Below are 20,230 nucleotides of genomic sequence, written 5' to 3'. Positions count from 1 at the left end.
CCCGCCGCCTGACTGACTGCGGCCCGCTGCGCCGCTCGCCCCACCCTGAGGACGAGCCAATCAGCAGCGTCACTCAGCGAATGGGGGCGGGGCTCGGCGGCGCTCAGCCAATGGCGGGCGGAGAGGCCCAAAGCCGCGCTCGGGGCTGTTGGGGGGGGTGCGCGGCGGCGGCGCTGGTGTCGCGGTGCGGTGCGGTGCGGGGCCGCCATGTGGCCGTGCGGAGGGCGGCGGCAGCGGCGGTTCGGGGGTATCGCGTTGCTCCTCCTCGTGCTGTGGCTGCTGGCACGCAGGTGAGAGCCGCCGCGGCCCCGCCGCTCGGTGTGAGGGAGCGGGGGGAAGCGGGGCTGGGGGGGCGGGCGGGGCCGAGAAATGAGGGGTTGGGTAAAAAAAAATACATAAGAAAGCGAGAATAATGACTAAAAATGGGCAGTTTCGATATGGGGAGCTGAGCCCAAACCGTGCCACGGCCTCGGGTTGGAGCCACCTGCGGCCGTGCTGAGCGCACCTGAGCCTGCAGGAGCTGCTGATGAACTTTGTGCAGCACGAGGATGAATGAATTGGCTGCTGCTTTATGGGCGCTCAGGGGTGGGGGAATGAAAGGAACGGCCGTGATTAGAAAGAAGCATGGGCTTAGAAATTGAAATGGTAACTCTTTTCTTGCCTGCTGGGTGCGGAGGGTTGTGCTGCTGCCCATTGACCTCATGCGTTGCATCAGCGTGCCGATGGATGGGACCTCTGAGCATCGATCCGGAGTGAAACCATTGCAAACCATCCATTGGCACCGAGCGATTCCCCGCGGCTCGGCTCAGCTGAGAGCACAGTGCTGGTCACTGTGGGCACAAGAAGGCAGCTGGAAGCTTTCACTTTTCACAAGGCAAAAGAAGCCCGAAATAGACAACAAATTCCTCTTGGGCAGCTCTAAGCGGGGCTCAGGGATTAGCTGTAAAGTCCTTTGTCCTCTGAAGCGCATCCTTTAGTGTTGCCAAAGACAACTCGTTGTCCCTGTGCTTTCTTTATTCCCCACCTCTGACTTTCTTTTCCATCATTCTCCCCATCCTGCATAGGGCGACAGCAGAGTTCCATTGCAGCTGTGGTGCGGAAAGGACCTCAGGTCTCTTTGGTGACAGAAGCTGCTGGAGCCGGGAGGTGGGAAACTTGGTGGGGACCTTCCAGCCAAGTTATGGCCAGGATTAAGGAGATGAGCTTAAGTGATTAGTTTATTTTTATCTGACCATGTTCCTTCTGCCTCCAGTGACACCGTTTGCAGGTGGAACTCAGGGCTTTGTCTGGCTCAGGAGCAGATTTGAAGTGTGATCCTGTTCCTATCCAGGCCCTCACCCTTTAAATACGACAGTCGTGCATCTCGTGCTCATTTCTCCTTGCAGCTGTGCTGTCTTCACAACAGTTCTGCTGTTCCTCTACCACCTTCTGGATGGGATACGTTACCATGTCTTTGCTCAGCACCGTAGTCTGTAAATGATTGGATAAATGCACAAGTGCTCGTTGTCTGAAGGCAGTGAATACTAACCCAGACTTGCTTTTCCAGGTATTACCCATGCCTGCCGCCTGTTGTTTCAGAGCCCTGTGAGAATGCTGTTGTACACAGGTACTCTGTGCTTGCCAGCCAGCCCTGCCATACGTGGGAAGCCCTAGATTTAGTTCCTTGTAGTGTCCCTGTCTCGTGCTGGAGGACAGGTAATGGCTGCAGGCTCCTGTAGGCTGTGAGCTTGGAAAGCCCTCTGCTAACACCTGCTCTGCACTTAGTATAGGACACAGCCAGAGCCTTGGGTGTTTCCCTTTGCAAATGTGACACATGAAATGTGTGGGTCGCTGTTTTCTTCAAGCTGGAATTCATTTCTTGCATCTGGCTGTGATGGTGTCTCGGTGGAACAAGCTACTATTGTCCAGCTCCGTTGTGTATTCATTTCTGGAACGCGGGTGGTCTGATGGAGGCACTGTAGCTGCTTTGGATCTGGACTAGTTGATAAGAATGGCTTTTTTTTGGTTCCCAACATGAACTGGGGAGCATTGCAAGGCAATAGGAGGTTGTTTCCTGCATGCAGGAACCGACCTGAATGGAGCTGTGATGTGAGCGTTCCAGCTTTGGAACCCGACGTCTCATTTGGTCCGGTTCTATTGGCAAATAAGTCATTAAGGAGTTGGTGTGAGCAGCAATGCAGGTGGACATATGTTTGTGATGACAGCAGACACAATCCTTCCTGAGTGATGAACTGAATCTCTCTTTAAGCTGAGGGGGTGACACGACGAGTCCCTTGTAGGACGAGGTGCTCCTTTGCTGCAGGCTGGCTGCTCACCTCTCCCCCTTTCTCTCACAGGTTTAACTGGAGTGAACTGGTCCCGCTGCGGCTGTGGGGCAGGACGCTGGGCCTGCAGACCAAGCACTCACAGTTCCTGCTGGAAGGAATGCCTTTCCGTATCTTCGGAGGTTCCATGCACTATTTCCGAGTCCCCAGGGAATACTGGGAAGATCGCATGCTAAAGATGAAGGCGTGTGGCTTGAACACCCTCACAACGTAAGTGCCCTTGCTCTGATCCCTGGCCTACAGCCCTGATGGGGATGTAGCAGCACATGGTGATTCTGTTGGTACTTGACATGGCAAATGATGAGTTCCCCGTCCTGCCCCCTCCTTTAGCATCTGTCTGAGGTTTACGCAGCTGCTGTGTCTTCAAATTTAGATTGTCACTGAAATGCAGACAGTAACTGCTGTTCCTCTTTGCTGGTCTCACCTCATTTGATGGTCTTGAGAAACTCAGGTACTGCACAGAACAGGAAAAGAGTGCAGCAAGGAAAGGGCTCGTGAGAAAAAGAGGCACAGCTGCTATTTGAGAAGGGACTTTGTGATGTGTGCGTTCTGTAATCCCTGAGTCTGTCCCTAAGGAATGGAGTGCACAGCTTTTTTATCCCTGTGCTTCACAGACACGGAGCTTCATTATCACTGCCCTGACTTTGCCTTTCAGGTATGTACCATGGAACCTTCATGAACAAACACGAGGGAAGTTCGACTTCAGTGAGAACCTGGATCTAGAGTATGTGGTGCAAGTATTGTCATTAAATACAGGAGGGCGTGCATGTTGGTTCTGGGTGAAGACAGCATTTCCAGCTTCCAAGCTTTGCCTTGGTCTGGTGAAGGAGACCCTCACTTCTTCCCCTGCTTCCCAGAGCCCTGAGAGCTTACAAGTTTAGCATCAATCCGGTGTAATTATTTCACCTAGTAATTCCTTTCTGGTTCTAAATTCTCCCGGTGATTGGCATATTAGGAGCACACGGAGCACAGATGCCGCAGTCAGACAGTAATCACAGCATCTGCATTTCTAGGGCCTTCCTTTCCCTGGCAGCTAAGAACGGGCTGTGGGTGATTCTGCGTCCTGGACCTTATATCTGCTCAGAGTGGGACCTCGGTGGCCTGCCCAGGTAAGAGCAGGTGAATGCGATTGTGTTGTTGAACTGCTGTGGAATACAGATAGTAAGCCTGGAAACGTAATCCTTTTGGGTTTTTTTTGTGCTGGGGGGAGGAATTACGTTATTAAACACCTGCTGTTATGACATAATGGTTACAGCAAGAAGGCAGAATCAAGGAAAGCTGTCATTATTGCTGTTGCAACTTGACTGTGTTCATAATACGATCAGTAGCATCTGCAGCTTGACGTAAGTACGTGTTTCATCTCAGGCCCATTTTAAAGGTCCTGCTGGTACATAGGTGTGATCCGACTGGCAGTGACAAAGTCCTAAAGTCCCATAACTTCTCCAAACTCCTGCTGTATTTGCTCCTAAAGCACACATCTTGTTGGTAGGAGCCTCTGGGAGCTGAGCTGAGTACGTCAGTACTGAGGCTTGCTTGGTTACTGGATCCCAGTGGAACCAGTGCCTGGTTATGGACCTCTTGTTTTCCTTCAGCAGAGACACGTGGCCAAACTTGGGGGTTATTTCTTGTAGTCTTTTTGTTTATTTATCTTTTCAAAATGCCTTTTGTATCCCACACGGTTCAGGTACTGAACTTTGAAGGTGTTTTTTGTCAGCTCGCTGAGCTGGATGTCTTTCCAACCTCTGAAAGCAGAACTCACTGATGCCTTTTGCAGAGGCAGGGGTGGTGCGGTCCTGCTTTGCTTGTATCATTACAGCAGCACAGAGTTCTGCTCTTAGACTGCCTGTTTCTCTGTTAACCCCCAAACAGCCAACTAAATCTTGTAAATAAGCAGAAGAGACCGTGGGAACAATTACTGGAACCATTGATTTGAATGATGATTGGGGTTTTATGAGAGAGCACTTAACTGTAGGGTGCCCTTGGGGATGCAGGGAATTCTGGAGTAACCTTAGAGTGATAAGTTTACCCTTCCGTGCTTCTTGGTTTGCTCTTGAATTATCTCCTCTATAGTTATTACTTATGCTGTTGTAAATAGCACGCAAAGGGCAGGCAGGATTGTTTTGCCTTCTGCATTATTTACATACAAGTGGCTGCTGTTGCAGCTTTGTTTCTGCAGTCATGTTTCTGAAGCTGAAAGCATCCACCATAACACAACATTCAGGTTTTAGCTTGTGTGCAAGTAGAGAAAACTTCCTTTGCCTTGCAGTCTGAGTGTGTTTTGGTTGGGCAGAGGGCTAGAGAGAGAACAGAGTTTAGCACAGATTACATCATTAGGTGACTCCCTGTCCAAACCTGCACTGAGAGCTCAGCCAAGTGACACAGGATCAGTTATTCCTGCCCAAATGTGACTTGCTGTCAGTAAGAGATACTGCCTTTAGCAGCCTGGACTCGACAGGAGGCTCTAACAGATCCTGTTTGCTGCTTTGTTCATAGTTGGCTGCTGCAGGACCCAGAGATGCAGCTGAGAACAACATACAAGGGCTTCACAGAGGCGGTGGATGCCTATTTTGATCATCTAATGCCAATCGTAGTCCCTCTTCAGGCAAGTACAATCCATTGCCCCTCTGTATACAGATGAGTGTTGGTCTGTATAGCAGCAGCAGGTCGAAGCAGTAACAAATCTACCAGCTTCCCTTGGGGAACCACTGTTGGCTGTAGTTGGCCCTGCCAGCTCTGCAGTGTGAGACGTGTGGTTGTGCTGTGTAGGCTCTGGGAGGGTTGTGCAGATTCATGCATCTTTTCTGTAAGCCAGCACTGCTGTGATTTTGCTCCTCCTGATTAGAAATCAAAGTGAACATCTCCCTTTTGTTTCCAACAGTACAAGAAAGGAGGTCCCATCATTGCAGTGCAAGTGGAGAATGAATACGGTTCCTATGCCAAAGACCCACACTACATGGCCTATGTGAAAATGGTAATGTTGGCCTGTTTACTTGTTTCTGTGGGGAGTCCCACTCAAACCACCTTCCTTGCTGTACTTTCTTCTGAGTAAATTTGACTTTGGGAAGCCTTGAAAGCATCAGTGCTAAATCCAGCTAGATTTTCCATGGTACTACTAATCTCTCGTAATCTGAGGTCCAGCATCAGGAAGGTTAATTAACCCAAAGGAAGGTTAATTTACCTAACGTTTCCCATACCCTTGTCAGTTGGAGATGGACTGCTCCCTGCCTCCAGGCTGTGAGGTGAAGTTGGCCAGTACCCAAGGAGGAGAATCTAACATGAGTCAGACCTGCTTGCTCTTCCCCAGTACAATAGCGAGGCAGGAAGCTAACAAGATCTGCAGTCTGTCTTACAAAGCTGGTTTCTTGGTTTCTTTTCACCAAGTACCTGCAGTGTTACAGTACAGAAGAGAGGTTGTACATCCTATGAACTGTGTGTTACCAGCATTATCTGGTCTTTTTGAGACCCTCTGGGTGTGCAGGTGCTGCTCTGAGTGCCTTGAGGTTAGTTCTGGTGCGGGTCATCTCATTCCAAGAATACAGAGGCTCATCGATCATGGCAGGAGTCCTGATCTGCCCAGGCTGCCTGCTTCTGCACTAACTACCTTATGGAGTGATTTCTTGCTGCTTGGAAAGACAAATAGCAAGTATGCATACAAGTACGTTAAGGTTAGTTGCTGACCTGAGCTGATAAAGTCAAAATTGCTTCTTTTATCTGCATAGTTTTGCTCGTTGTGTGCCATGCCCATTGACAACCATGTGGGTAAGTGGCTTTCAGGGCCCTGGATGCGTGGGGCACAGAGACTGTTGTGTCTGAACAGAGTGCCAGCTCCGTTCTTACTTTTCCATATCTCAGTGATGAAAGAGCTTGTGATGTTCCATGGACGTGTCGGAACAGATAACGTTTCCTCGCCAGGCCTGTGGGTGTATTTTTGTGGTGCTGCTTTGTTGTATTCTGGAATTGTGCACAGCTTGCAGCTGAGGGAGTGAAGTGCTTCCAGAAGAAGCTGTGGGAAAGCTGGATGTGCAGGGCTTCCTTGGGTTGGAGTCGGGTCTGCAGTGCTTCAGGCCCTCAGCTCCAACAGCAACAAGCAGATCGCAGCTGCACCTTATCGTGCATTGCAATTCACACACAACCTGAAAAGCCTGTCCTACTCTCACTGTGCTGGGCCATCTCAGGCCATGAGAGGGTGTGCTGGCAGTGACCTGGGGTTAGCTGAGCACACACCAGTGTCTGCCTCAGACACTGCTGCTATTCCTGGGTTCTGTGCTGCGCACTGAAGTCCTGCAGTGCATTTCAATGCCTTCCAGCTCTGCTGTTTGTCCGTGCTGCACTTGTATTTCAGCAGAAAATAGATTAAAAAAGGAAGAAACTTAGCTCTAAGTGCGGTGCTTGAAGAGTTATCTTAATAAAACTTACTGGAAATTCCAGTTCTGTTAGCAGGTCCCAGCATCCATTTGGGTATCGATGCAGTGATGGCAGATCGATAAACTAAACATGTTTTTTCCACTCTGAATTGAATCTGTTGTCTCTAACGTAGGTTGTGTGAGATGCTCAGGTCCCCTCTGCAGTGTGTGGGTACGTGCAGCATGCAGAAGGTTGTTTGAATGAACAGCAGGCAGTAATAAGGTGGCACACGTGCTGTAGGTGCTCGTATCACCACTTTGCAGTTCGTGGTTTGTTATTAAGGTGAATGTGTGTGTTCAGAGCTCTGTGGAGCTGCTGGAGTCCCTCTGTGCTGACAAGAGGGGTTAAGTTGCTACTAGCAGTTCCTAATCCCTCTTTCAAACATGGGGCACAATGTGAAGGGACAAGTGTGAGAGAACACTCCTCGTGGGAATAAGGTGCGTGTGCATGCATTTGAACAGAGCTGGGAGTGCCTCTGCATGCAGCTCTGTGATACTGAGGAACCATCAATTCTTTTAGGCGTGACTATCCAAGGAACCCAGCTGTCCTGTGATGGACATGCTCAATGGAAACGGGCGTTTTTCTCCTATTACTTTGTGTTGTTAGACAGAGAGATGGTGATAACGTGCCTTAATATCCTGATAAATACAGACTTGGGCTGTTAATGCGTTGGCTTTTCCTCTTTTTAATGCAGGCTCTGTTAAGCAGGGGGATTGTGGAGCTGCTGATGACCTCAGACAACAAGAATGGGTTATCACTTGGCTTAGTGGAAGGAGGTGAGTGCTTGTGGGAGAAGCAGGTGAAGCTGTTCATTGGGCAGCAGATGAAACGGAATGAAATTGCATTGAATGAGAGTGGCTGCTTTGTGTGTGTGGCCGGAGCAGCTCAGCAGCCCGTGAGCTCTCAGCAGTGCTTTGATTCTTATGGAGCACAGCAGTTTCCAGCTGTGACCACATAGGGTCACCCTCTCACTGCTGTCCAGGAGGTGTGGAACAGCCCATCCTTCAGCATCTTCTGCAGGAGTGTTTCCAGTTCGCAGCTCCATCATGCTCAGAGTTATCTTTTCCAGCATGTTGCACACTGAGAGCTCTTTGATTCCTCTGTGAGCACAGGGAGTGACAGGAAACCTGTGCCATACAGCTCTGGTTCCCATCTGGGAACTGATGGGCACCAAAATAAAGCTCTGGGTTCCCTCTAGGCCAAAGCTAAAGCACCGTGATGGAAAGCTGTATGCATGGGAACGTTGCCTACTGTGGAAAGGTTGAGTAAGGCTTTGGGCCTGGTTCTCCATCCCCTGGCCAGAGCTGAATGGTGTGATGTTCATCTGCACAAGGAGCAGCATTAGGCATTTTTGCCTTCAGGATCACCAACTAATGTATCGCATCAAGGCTAAGTCTACATTTTGTTTTGTTCTCCTGCTGTGTTTGCCTGTGCTAAATTCTTCAGCTCAGCACACTATATAGTTCAGCCTATTAGTTTCAGGGTATATATAGAGAGGAGGAAGCTTTTGCTTCTGTAAGTATTCCGTTTGAAGTGCTCTGTCTGACACAACTGGGGCTGGATCCCATGCCGGCTCTTTTGTAAGAAGTCACTTTTTACAAGAGAATCACACTCCTGCTCCTGCAGTTTCAAAGTTTCTTGGGGAGAATGGAGCGACTGAGGTCTAGGAAAGCATGAAAACTATTCTGGCATCTATGGGCTGGGACACTGACAGCAGGTCGCTGTGTTGTAATGCATCAGCTTCTGCGGCCGGCTCTTCCCTTTGCCTTTTGCTGTCAGTGCAGCACACAGCACTGCTGGCTCCCCTGTGCTGCATGGGGCAGGAGCACAGAGCCATCTTCCAATCACAGTTTCTGGCTGGTTCACTCACACTGCAGTCCCTCTCCCCATCCCTGCAGACATCACAAGCAGTGAGATTGCCTGGGTTTCCTGCAGCTATAGCCTGGGAGATCGCTGTGGCATTCAGATATGATATTCTAATAATAAGTTTGCCTTTATGTGATGCTTTTTATCTGAGGATCTCCAGGTGCTTTGCAGCCTCTAATTAAAGCTGATGAGCTGCTCTGATGCTCTCTTTCCAGTAGCTCTGAATGCTGTGGCTGAGAACACAGCCTGCAGGTATTCCACTGTGTGCTGTGGTCCCCTCACATCCACATACTCAGTGAGGACTTTGATGGGAAATTTCTGGGGAGGTGGTTGGGGTGATATTGCAGTTCCCTTTGGGCTGATGCCCAGAGAGGTGGTCCCATGTATGAGATCGTTTTGCAGGCATCTCAATTAATAACAGCTTTTTTTCTTGCCTTGACAGCATTGGCCACTGTTAACTTTCAGAAGTTGGAACCTGGTGTACTGAAATACCTGGATATGGTACAGGTAAGATGCAGAAAGACTGTTTGTCTTTGCAGGGCAGCTTTATCTCAACAGAAAGTTCGTGTTCCTTCTGTTGGAAGACAATATTCTTTGGGAGGGTGGCTGGAGTTTTTGTTACCCTTTGGGTACAGGCAGCAAACTTGTTATTACTTGGGCTTCAATGACTATTAGATCCACCAAAGGATCCTACATAACACATTAGAAGGTATTGGAGGGCTATTAGTCCAGCTACTGGAGTATGGCACAATTGCACCCACTGTTGTAAAACAGCAGGGCGCTGACATCTGGCGATGGATGTGCTTTGTCACAGAGCCACGAGCTGCAATAAACTGAATTATTCCTCTTTCCTTGGTTGAATTTGTAGGTCTGCCTGCGTAGATCATCTTTAGTGCCTAACAGATTTGAGTGCCTAGTAATTCTTTTCTGAATATTCAGTGATTGATTAAATAATTAAAATGAGCACGCTTTGGCAGGAGAAAGTGCTCTCCACGAGGCTGCTTGGCAAACATGTTTTCTGTAGTGACAGTGCAGTGTGTACCAGTGGGAAGGACAAGGGACCATCCAACAAAGCTGGGGGAGCTGTTTGGTTCCGTGCCTAACTTGCCTAACAAGAGCTTCTGTGGCTGCATTACACATGGAGCTGATCCCCAAGAAAAGTAACTGTCAAACAGGGAACACAGCCGTGTTGCTTTCCTTAATGCCTGCTTTCAGCGCTTACTCCACTTTCAAGTGTTGGTGCCCAATAGCATCCTACTTTGCAGTTGCCTTCTCTCCAGAAGATCACTGCTCTTTTTCCCAGTCTCTTTTATCCTGCTGCTGTGCATTCCCTCAGGAGTCAGTTTGAAGGCTGTGGTCTTCAGATGCTGAATAAGTTCCCAGCAGCACCTTCCAGCAGCGCAGTGCCCTCAGCTCAGCCTACCTGGCATTTAATGTTTGCTGCAGAAATGCATTCACACGGAGTGCATTGCTTGAGCATCTCTGATACCCTGCGCTGTCAGAGATGTGAATCAGTGTGAAGAAAGAGGTGGGGAATTGCCTAATGAGCATCTGATGCAGAAAGTATCCTGTGTGATGCTGGGGTAGCAAGGTGAGAGCAAATCTTGATTTTTAGTGACAGGTTCTTTCTCTCCCTTTTCTCTCCTCTGTCCTCTTCTCTCCCTATTGCTCTGTGTGCTCCAGGTGTCAGCCTGGGGAGTTCAGAATAGCTGACACGTGCCCCTGCTCACGATCGATTCTATTCTGATCTCTTCGCCTGGCTTTTGCTCAGTCTGTGAAACGCAGCCCTGCTGTAGGTGTGCCGAGAGCTGAATCCCATCACACTAACTTCTTTTTTTGTCTCGTTCAGACAAAAGAGATTCTGCTTTCTTCAGGTCTAGGAAAATTCCACCACGCGCAGCAAATGAACAGAGGGCACCTTTCCCACAAACTGAACACGTACATAAAACACGGCCCAGCAAAAGCAGCTCCCCCATTGCCACACGGACTGATTAGAAGACAGGAAGCCTGTCATTCATATTCATAAGGATCGTGAGGCTGTGTTACCTTTTCCTTATCATGATCTCTTATTCCAAGAAGGCAGTAGAACTTCTTTGACTTGTTTACTGGGGATGGAGTGATTAAATGTATCACTGAGAGCTGGTCTGAACCTGGAGCGATTGGGTTATTACAGGCACCTGCAGTTGTTTTCTCCTAATGAAACATGAGTTTCTTTAATGCCACTTACCTTGGCTATTTCATGCGGCATCACATAAAGCCCCTATCAAATAAATGGCCAAATTGCCTTGACTGGAAATAAATACCATGAACGGGGAGTGCCAGTTGTTCTGTGCAAGGTGATGGGGCCGGGTGGAATTCTGCAGGAGCGAAAGGAGCTGGCAAGCAGTGAAGAATGGGAAGCAACTGCTCTGTGTGCAGAACCTTTATAATGAAGACCTAATTCCTGCAAAGGCTAATTTTTTCCTGCCAACACCATATGCAGCATTAAAAAGGCATTAAGCTGCTAAGGTCTGCTGTTCCCACCTTGGCAAGCACTGGCTGCAGTGCACCTGCAAACCCTCAGCTGGCAGTGGCGTAGCTGATAAGTAGACATTTATAAATGCCTATTTCTAGCAGAAGCTAAACAGTGACAGTTGGTTAGTCCTTTTTTTTTGCTACAACTTCACCAACCAACAACATCCAGCGCTGATGGTGTGCAGTGCCTGTTGCCTCATGCTTCACACTGTGTGCTTTTCTGGTTTTGCTGCCTTTTCTGGCTTGCTGGCCCACGTTGTCGTGTTCCTCACTGACTTGTTTTTTTGCCCACTTGAGAAGGAAAGGAGGGATGCGTGCAAGACTCACCCTGGTCCATTTTAACTCTGTTTTCGTTTTGGTGCAGCGAGATCAGCCAAAGATGGTAATGGAGTATTGGACTGGATGGTTTGATAAATGGGGAGGCCCTCACTATGTCTTCGATGCGGATGGTGAGCAGTGCATGGTATTGTAGAGGGGGGGGATTCTTGTCCACGAGTTTTACTTATTTTGCCTATTAGAAGAGCTATATTTGCATGGATTAATCTGTCCCTGTGTGCCAACGGATGTGCTGCCCTTCCTGAGGGCTAAATGCAGATCGCAATACAGATTGCTGTAATTACACAGGCATGGCTGACTGAGAAGGACCAGAATGTCTGAGTCTGCTCTGAATCACTAGAAGAGGGTCAGCCAAGCTTCTTGCTTTGTGGACTTCGTGGCATTGCCTTTTCTTTACAGAAATGGTGAAAACTGTAGCAAGCATCCTCAAATTAGGAGCATCCATCAATCTCTACATGTTTCATGGAGGCACCAACTTCGGCTTCATGAATGGTGCTTTGAAGACTGATGAATACAAGTCGGATGTCACCAGCTATGGTGAGTTCTCTGTCACTGCCTTGCTCATGCACCTGCTGTGAGAGCGCAGCTCAGGCTGCCCTTTGGGCTACTTAGAGTTGGTAGAAGTGTTTTGAAGTGATCAGTGCAACCCCATGGTCATGGGTAGCTGAGCTGGAATATAGCTTGGAAACAAATGCTTATCTCAGAGGAGGCTCACATTAATGTTTCCTATTTGGAAACCCATTCCAGGATGCGTCGCTAAGCACAGTGACACAGCTCGTAGAGTGCAAGTTTCCTTAACTTAATGCTGAGAGAATTGTCTTGGGCTCTCACTTCTTGAATGATGGTACGTGTGCTTCTTTTTCAGATTACGATGCTGTGCTGACAGAGGCTGGAGACTATACATCCAAATTTTTCAAGCTCCGACAACTCTTCAGCACGATCATTGGTAATTATAAATCCTAGAGCCAAAATAGTGTTGCAGTCTACTGCACTAAAATCAGAATAATCTACACTGCTGGAGCCCTACGGCTCTGATTGTGTGACTGGGAGCATTGTCCAAGAGGCAGGAAGGAGGACCAGGGATTTCAGGTATTTGGTCTGTTATCAGCAGGCAGGTAGCACTTGGCATCATCTCACTGTACTCCCAGATGTTACAGGGCTCTGTAATTCAATGGAAAGTTTGATCAGAAGAGCTCTGGAGAGGCCTTAAATCTGTGTCGCCTTTCTGCATCTGAAATAGTTGCTCCATCTTTCTTTTTGCATCACAGGCCAGCCTCTTCCTCTCCCTCCCATGATTGAAAGCAAGGCGTCATATGGTGCCATCCTCCTGCATCAATATATCCCTCTCTGGGATGTGTTACCATCACTTGTACAGGTAGTACCACCAATTTTATGCAACTCAGCATGAAAAGTCATAGCCTGTTAGCTGGGAAAAACCTGACACTGGCATGTTCTCCCACAAAGATAAGGATAAGGAATGTTTTGTCAAGGGTATACAAAGCAGACCAATCTTCTTATTTTACCCTTTTTCCTGCTACTTCTGTTCTCTTGGAATTCCAGCTTTGCAAGTCCTTGGCTCCTTTTTCTGCTATTTTGCCTTCATTGCTGTTGCTTTCATAGGGTCACAAGGTAATTCGGGTCAGAACAGACCTCTGGGGGCTCCCAGAGTAGATGTAATCTGTGGCAGAGTGGAACACCTGTCTCAAATGAATTGCCTCTATGTGACCTGTTGGTGCTAAGAAAGCACTTTTCGCTTCTCCTTTGCAGCCCATTAAATCAGAGTTTCCAGTTAACATGGAGAACCTCCAACTAAACGATAGCAGTGGGCAGTCCTATGGATATGTACTCTACGAGGTTGTCATATTTGGTGGTGGACGCCTGCAGTCTAGAGACCATGTCCGTGACCGAGCACAGGTGAGGAGCCTGGGGCCAACTTCCCATTGATGTGAATGCTCTGATCTCAGCAGCAGGACTGAATCAGTGATAGAGCTGTGGACCCTAGGTTCTAATCCCCATTAGAGACAGTTTTCTCCCCAAATACTGCTCCAGTAACCTATGCAACACACAACTGTAATTGATGAGATGCTGCTCTTGTCTCTCGTGCTCTGTTCTACAGGTGTTTGTTAACACCATGTATGTTGGTGAGCTGGACTACAATACAGTGGAGCTCTCCCTTCCTGAAGGACAGGTAACTTGATGGAGGTGGAAACCTTCACAAGCAGGTAGAGACCATCAGTAAGCAGATGAATTGCAACTGCTAAAAGTCCTGGTGCAACCTCCCCTCTTCAGCAATGCTGCTGAACACTGTTGTCCAGGCATTAGGGCTGTTGCATCACATGCTATGTGCTGCTTTAGCTGATGCCTTTCCATTTCTTCTTCTATCTTCATAGGGATTCAGGCAGTTAAGACTCTTGGTTGAGAACCGTGGTCGTGTCAATTACGGCCTGGCGCTGAACGAGCAGCGGAAAGGTGAGTTTTTGCCAGGTGATGGGAGGGTACCCATTCTGTTGCTCTCTGAGAGTGTTAGTTGACAGGGCAGGAAGGAGAAGAACCTTTTTTAAACTCTGGGGTTTGATATTGGAGGATCACAGTGTTTTAAAGCTCACACAACGCTCAGCATATTCAGGAGGAACCAGTAATATCCTGTTGAGTGGAATTTGCTGAAGCATTCAAGTCCATTACGTACCATTGTGGAGCTGGAAGAGGTTGAAACCCCAGGATACTATTTTAGTGGGGAAATGTATGCAAAAAGTGTACAAGAAAGAATAATGGAGTGAGGCGTGTGACTGTACTAATTCTGTTATACTGCTTTATACTGCTGCTTGGGCAGGCTCAACTGCAGCCCTGCAATTAGGGGGCTAGATTAGGGCCCAGGCTCTGTTTGCTATGTGCAGAGTATCTAACAAGGAAGTGCTGGAGGGAAGTTATTTCTTAAAGTATCTTGAGATCTTTGGATGAAAAACAGTGCATCAGCACTGGGTGTGAGTGCTTCCCCATGCTAAACTTTGGTGTTCCTATTGGAGAAGTAACTGATCTACTGCTTTAACAAATCTCTACGTGGGCAGCTAACAAAAAACCAACAATAACAACAAAACCCCATCTGCTGTGCGTGCCAGCAATGTTTTCTGCTTGGAGGGTGTTTTAATGGCCTAGTGAGTTAAAGCGAAGGAGGGAGTGGAGAGGCCAAAGCATAGTAATGTTCTCCACTCAGCCTGGATGAGCAATGGGACCATATGGACTCTAATTCCATTGCAGAGAGTGGCTGCTTTCCATCTCCTGCTGTTCCCTTGCATTCAGAGAGGAAAATCTATCAGTTTTAGCTGCTTTTCAACTCTTCATTACCCCCATTGCTCTTGCAGGCTTAATTGGTGACATCTTCTTGAATAAAACCCCCCTGAGGAACTTCAAGATTTACAGTCTGGGGATGAAACCTGACTTCTTGAAAAGGTTGGTGGGATTTAAAAATGGTTCTTGCTCATTTGCAACCCAACTGTTTAGCAGCAGTGCGGAATCTGGGAGGCAGCAGTTACGTGTGTAACAGAAAGGCAAGGCTGTGTAAAAGGAGGTGAATAAACTCATGCCTTGCTAAGTTACTTGCTGATACCTTATCAGAACATTGAGCTGTTTTCTCCACGCATTTTAAGGCAACAGATCCCCCGTGGGCTCTGGCCAGTGTTCCAACAAGACTATTTTGAGTTTTGTTAATGTCAGAAAATAACACGTGTGCGTCCCCCAAGATAGCACAGCTCCCACAATGTGTGTGGGAAGGGGAGAGAGGTGATGGGAAACCAAACAGGCTTTTAAAAGAGGGAAAAAAAGAAGAAAAAAAAGAAGAAAAATCAAATTTCCGAAGGGTAACATGCAAAACTTGTGACTGCAGTGATAACTCCATATCTCCTTTTCTTGCACCAAAGACTTGCATTTCAGTGGCATGGCAAGCATAGGAGAATAAAGACCAAGACTTGTTCCACCCATTCCTTTCAGCTAGGTGCTTGCTAAACAGCATCAACATCTTGCAGCATGAAGGATGTCGCCTTCAGGCACTACCATTAGGAAGCAACTCGTTCCATCAAGCATGGAAGGAAACTGCAGCCCTGTTGTGTGTAACAGAGCCCATCCGCTGCTGTAAGCAGGGCTCTGAAGTGATGCTGAGGCTGCTGTTAGAACTCGGTGCTGCCCAGAGCTTCCCTGCTGTTAGCTGTGCTTGGCCATTCTCTTACAGCTTGCAGGACACTGGTGGATGGAGCGCAGTCCCAGATTACTTTGTCGGTCCAGCTTTTTTTCGTGGAAAGCTGTGGATAGAGCATCAACCACAGGATACTTTCTTGAAGCTACAGGCAAGTCCTTGTCCTTCCCCACCGTTTTTGATCCGTGAGGTGTTGAAAAAGCTGGTTAAAGAGAGCCTGTATGTTAGATACAGCTGCTTCACTAATTCTGTATGATTCCAGGGCTGGGAAAAAGGAGTTGTGTTTGTCAATGGTCATAACCTTGGCCGCTACTGGAAAATTGGACCTCAGGAAACATTGTACCTTCCTGGCCCATGGTTGGGGAAAGGGAACAATGAGGTGAGAGGCTTTGGTGTGTGTGTGTGTCTGTGTGTGTATGTTGTTAAAGATCCTGCTCAGGGTCATGTCCCAAAGAGCTAGACTCCTACAATACATTAATTAGCTAGCTACAGCTGAAGACCAGGGCAATAGTGAAGGAAGGAGACATAGCTCCTAAGATCTGTGAAAATTAGGGGAGGTGCTGCTCTAAAGCTAAGAGTGTGGTTCTGACAGCCATTAAGACATGACAGGGATCTCAGCTAAACTTCAAAGTGCTGCATCAAGTTTAAAATCAAGACGAAGCTGATTTGATGCTCGTTCATTTTCTGCATTGTGTGGTGCTGAAGAATCAGAGTTACTGTTCCGCATCATATTGATTGATCTCTTCTAAATGAGGCTTCCTTCCTCTGCAGTGATTGTATGCCCTTTACCCCTACGAGTTGTTAAGTAACTCAGCCTTTGTGTGAAGAGCTTTCCATGTTCCTCTCTTCTGCAGATCATTATTTTTGAGGAACGCGCTTCAGGACGGATCATACAGTCTGTCGACATTCCTTACTTGGGAAGGACCCAGTATGTGGACTGATGAGAGCTTCTTTCCCATGTTTGGTTCATCTTGAACGCTCCTGGTTGCATGTCTGGGGACATGATGGCCCATGCGCTTGGGCCTCTTAATTTCCACTAGACCTGGGTCAAGGATTTGCTCTTTGGCAATAAGCTCAGAAGAGAGAATGGGCCCCAAAGGAACCGGAATCTGTTGTTTCAGTGATGGATGCGGAAGCTCATCTGCCTGCACTGCCGAGGAGCTGTGGCTTGGATGGCTGTGCATGATGTTACAGACAGCAGTGAATGTGAGCGAGTAACACGGTGCTGGAGGCAGGAGAGAGAGAGTGAACTGAACCCCGAGTCCAGCTCTCCACTGACTTTAAAAACGTGTTATTACTGACCTCTTCATTTTTATAATTGGAGAGGAAATGGTGAACGTTTGAGTAACCAGGTGTGGAAACCCATGGTGTTGTACTTCCAGGAGCAATTTATCAGTGCAGTCTGCAGAGGGGCTGCAACCGGTTCACTTGTTGGAAGCCACGTTGGTTGTTAAATGAGTTAAGTGTGAGCTTTGTTCCACTGTGTTTTAATATGGAGGTTGTTTTTCTCTCAGAAAGGAGGAAAAAAAAGAAAAAAGTTTTAAAAATTCACATGTGTTTTTTTTTCCTCTATCAGAAATACCATTGTGTTGCAGGTCAGGAACAAGCAAGGACTTCCAGTCACTGAGAGAGCTCCCTGCTTGCACCTGGGGATGAAATTCCCCCTTGTAAAGGAGCAGCAATCAGTTTTTGGTTGTGATGGAAGCCAAGGAGTCGCATAAATACTTGCAAATGGGCGAGCACATCTGGGCTCTGAGAAGCACCAACCACGTGCCTCTCAGAATGGAGTTGCAGGGTATTCTAGCTCTTAAAAACCATACTTAATTTTATTTAACAAATTTAAATACAGTTTATTTAAAACTGAGAACAGACAGTGTGGCTGTAATACACTCCACCCTGACCAGAGCTGGCCTTGCTGAGTGTGCGCATCTCTTCTCCCCAGACCCACAGTGCTGCTGTGCAGGTTGGAAGGGCTCAGCTTTGAGGAGGGTAAAAGCAGGGCTGTGGTCAGGACTTGGGCCTTTGTGTTTTTTGTGGAACTTATTTCCTTCCAAGGAGGGAAGGCTGCAGCTCAGCAGGAGCTGGAGCTGACGTTAGTGAATGAAAACATGCAGCTAGGAGAGGCCATCAGTTGGAAACTACCTTAAGCAGAAGAATTTATATGCCTTTAAAGATGTCTTTTTCCCCTCTAGGGTGTGCAGACTGAACTGAGGTGTTTGATGCTTGTACAAGAGCAGAATCGGTCTGCTCAAATGCAGAGAGCTCCCATTTTAGCACAAGGTAACAGTGCCTGTCCCCATAGAGTGGCCAGTGGAACTGGATGCTTTCTATCCCAATACCACTTCAGCTAGCGCATCTAAAAGAACAGTATTATAAAGGCTGTGTAGCAAGGCTTTGTGACTGAGAGCTTCCCCCATTGATTCTGAAAGACAGTGGGAGAAAATAACTTGGAAAAAAAACAACCCAGATGTTTCTTTAAATATTAGGGAATGCACAGCTATTAGTCCAAGGGGAGACTTCTGCACCGTGAAGGTAACAATCCCAGACATAGTACTTTAATACTTCTATGCGTTGGGGCTAAAAAGAACCAAATCTGGGATTACATTTTCCCTCAACTCAAAGGGAAAACTGTGCTTCAGACCTTTATGAAAGAACTGGGGCAGCGGGGGTTGATCAGATGTTTGACAGCTGTGAGGGGAGGGTGCAAAGTTGTGTGTATTAAGGGCTTTTTGTGTGTTTGCTGGCTGGAAGTAGGGAGAAGGGCTAAGCTGTACCTTAATTTCTTCCTCAGCAAGTGTGTCGTTTTCAAATAGAGTCAGCCAAGGTAGCAGCGCTCAGGTTCCTCCTCTGCATTGCTCAGCCACGTGCCTCTTGCTGAGGAGCAAGATACAGTTTCATCAGAGAATACCCTTTCATCAATAGTACCTCAGGTCCTTTGATGTCACAGAGCAGGGAAGAGGCAACTAATATTCTGCTTAGTTTTTCAACCTACCTGGAGCCAGAGGTGGAGGGAACAGAGTGCGCTAAGCACAGGATCCCTTTACAAGGGTGCTGCTCTGTGCCCACTACTTAACTCCTAATTGGCTCCAGCGTGGCTTTGCACACCAGTCCAGCCCTGAAAGAGGAGCTAGGAGCTATGCTCCACTCGGATGGTAAATGCACTAAAATCAGTTGTTCGTGTTCCCTAGTTTTAAGCAGTTTATTTTTTAAGAGTAGAAATTTAGCTTTATGTAGGAGCACCCTGCTGAGAATCCCACACCTAATGTTCACGTGAACCAAATGAGAGCTAAATAGAACTAAGATCTGAGCCCAGACGAAGCATTATGGTGTATGGCCACAACAATCTCTTTAAAACCCACCCACAGCTCTTAGCATCAAGGGCTGTGTGCTGTGCATGTAACTCCATCCAGGAGCACAGAGTGCCCTCCAAACCATGGAACCGAATAAAGGGAAGAAGAAAAGGGTACGAGAAACAGATGTACAAATGGGTTTGTTCTAACCTGCCTTGCTTTTCACTCTCCTCCAAAGCCTTCCTGTCTTGTGCAGCGTAATAAACACTGATTAAAGTAGGTTTAGAATTAAGGGCTGAGGTGCCACCTCGGGAGGCAGCTGTCCCCTCTGTCAGCAGGGAGCTGCTCTGGCTGTTGGACACATAGCTGCAGGGTGCGTGTCTGAGAAGGACAAGTCATCAGATCAGGGCCAGCACACTCATGTGTGCATTCTCATCCTTGTTCTCAGGTCTTGTATTACAGCCCGTTCAGTCTGGGCTGCCCTTCCAGCCGGGCTGCATCTTCAGTGCATCGTGCACTTCTCCCACACCGAGCGTCTCACAGGGCAGCTGCTCTCGTAGGGAAGTTCAGTCCTGTATTTCTGTGCTTATTCTCCACCCCCAGAGCATCAGGTTCTGCTCAGAGTCCAGGAGGAAGGGCAGGGGGGATCCGGGTAGTTTATGTATGCAGTGTTGCTTGCTTTCAGTACACTAAAACTCTTGGAAGTCAGCAGAGGTCCTGGCTACTGCATTTCTGGCTGTATGCTGTGGGGAGGAACCTTGGAGGCTGTGCATGAGGAAATCTTCTGCAACAGAGACACAACCAGCATGTTTATTACCCCTCTGCCTCGCTGCAGTGAGCTGCCACCCCTTGGAGCTAACCCAAAACCCATCTCGGATTGCAGAGCTGTGACTACTGCTGCTAGGCAACTGGGTGTTGGTGGAAAGCAGTTGTGACAGCGCTGAAGAGCTATGGCCTCTCTGCAAAGCTGCTATATATAGCACAGACAGTGTGCAGTGCAGGCTTTCCTTTGCTGTCCTGCCAATGGGCCACAGCACGGGCCCTGCAGCAAGCAGGGCACCATCGCCGCAGCCCGAGGGAACGTGCTGTAAGAACTCATTATGTTAAAAATACACTGCTGCTGAGCAGATCCGCCCCTCTCCCATACCCCTTGCTGGTCTGACTTCTCTTTGTCTGAGAGGAAAAGAGAACAAGCAGCAACCTTCTCTCCCCTCCAGGCCTGGTTCTGTGCTCTGGTTGAAGGGATTTGTGCATCTATTTTTTCCCCCCATCATAATGAAGAGCAGCAGTCTGTATGTGGGTATGAGCAA

At 48.0% G+C, this 20,230-nt stretch overlaps 2 protein-coding genes across 6 annotated transcripts in view; one reads left to right on the top strand and one right to left on the bottom strand.

Moving 5' to 3' along the window:
- The first annotated feature begins 156 nt into the window (after nucleotides 1-156).
- LOC140261416 (beta-galactosidase-1-like protein 2) lies at nucleotides 157-17,493 on the top strand. Of its 2 annotated transcripts, XM_072354813.1 has the most exons (20): nucleotides 157-290; nucleotides 1,547-1,606; nucleotides 2,337-2,534; nucleotides 2,980-3,048; nucleotides 3,338-3,433; nucleotides 4,818-4,926; nucleotides 5,203-5,295; nucleotides 7,423-7,504; nucleotides 9,037-9,101; nucleotides 11,473-11,557; nucleotides 11,844-11,981; nucleotides 12,310-12,390; nucleotides 12,713-12,819; nucleotides 13,212-13,358; nucleotides 13,561-13,632; nucleotides 13,835-13,913; nucleotides 14,804-14,891; nucleotides 15,667-15,781; nucleotides 15,893-16,009; nucleotides 16,485-17,152. In XM_072354813.1, exons 1-20 carry the CDS (start codon nucleotides 208-210, stop codon nucleotides 16,569-16,571), a joined length of 1,971 nt encoding a protein of 656 aa, XP_072210914.1. In that variant the 5' UTR covers nucleotides 157-207; the 3' UTR covers nucleotides 16,572-17,152. The 2 variants fall into 2 exon arrangements, with proteins under 2 accessions (XP_072210914.1, XP_072210915.1); XM_072354814.1 differs by lacking the exon at nucleotides 1,547-1,606 and having other exon boundaries at nucleotides 16,485-17,493.
- Nucleotides 17,431-20,230, bottom strand: part of B3GAT1 (beta-1,3-glucuronyltransferase 1) — a 30,656-nt gene continuing 27,856 nt past the window's right edge. For 3 of the 4 annotated variants that reach the window (XM_072354820.1, XM_072354816.1, XM_072354818.1), the window contains exon 7: nucleotides 17,433-19,704. The gene's annotated coding sequence lies outside the window, so the exon portion shown is untranslated. Of the gene's footprint in view, nucleotides 19,705-20,230 lie in introns of all 4 variants that reach the window. The other variant, XM_072354817.1, reaches the window with a different exon arrangement.

The sequence above is a fragment of the Excalfactoria chinensis genome, chromosome 21 (assembly GCF_039878825.1).
Source record: "Excalfactoria chinensis isolate bCotChi1 chromosome 21, bCotChi1.hap2, whole genome shotgun sequence".
Lineage (NCBI taxonomy): Eukaryota > Metazoa > Chordata > Aves > Galliformes > Phasianidae > Excalfactoria > Excalfactoria chinensis.
This window is presented reverse-complemented; position numbering and strand designations above follow the sequence as displayed.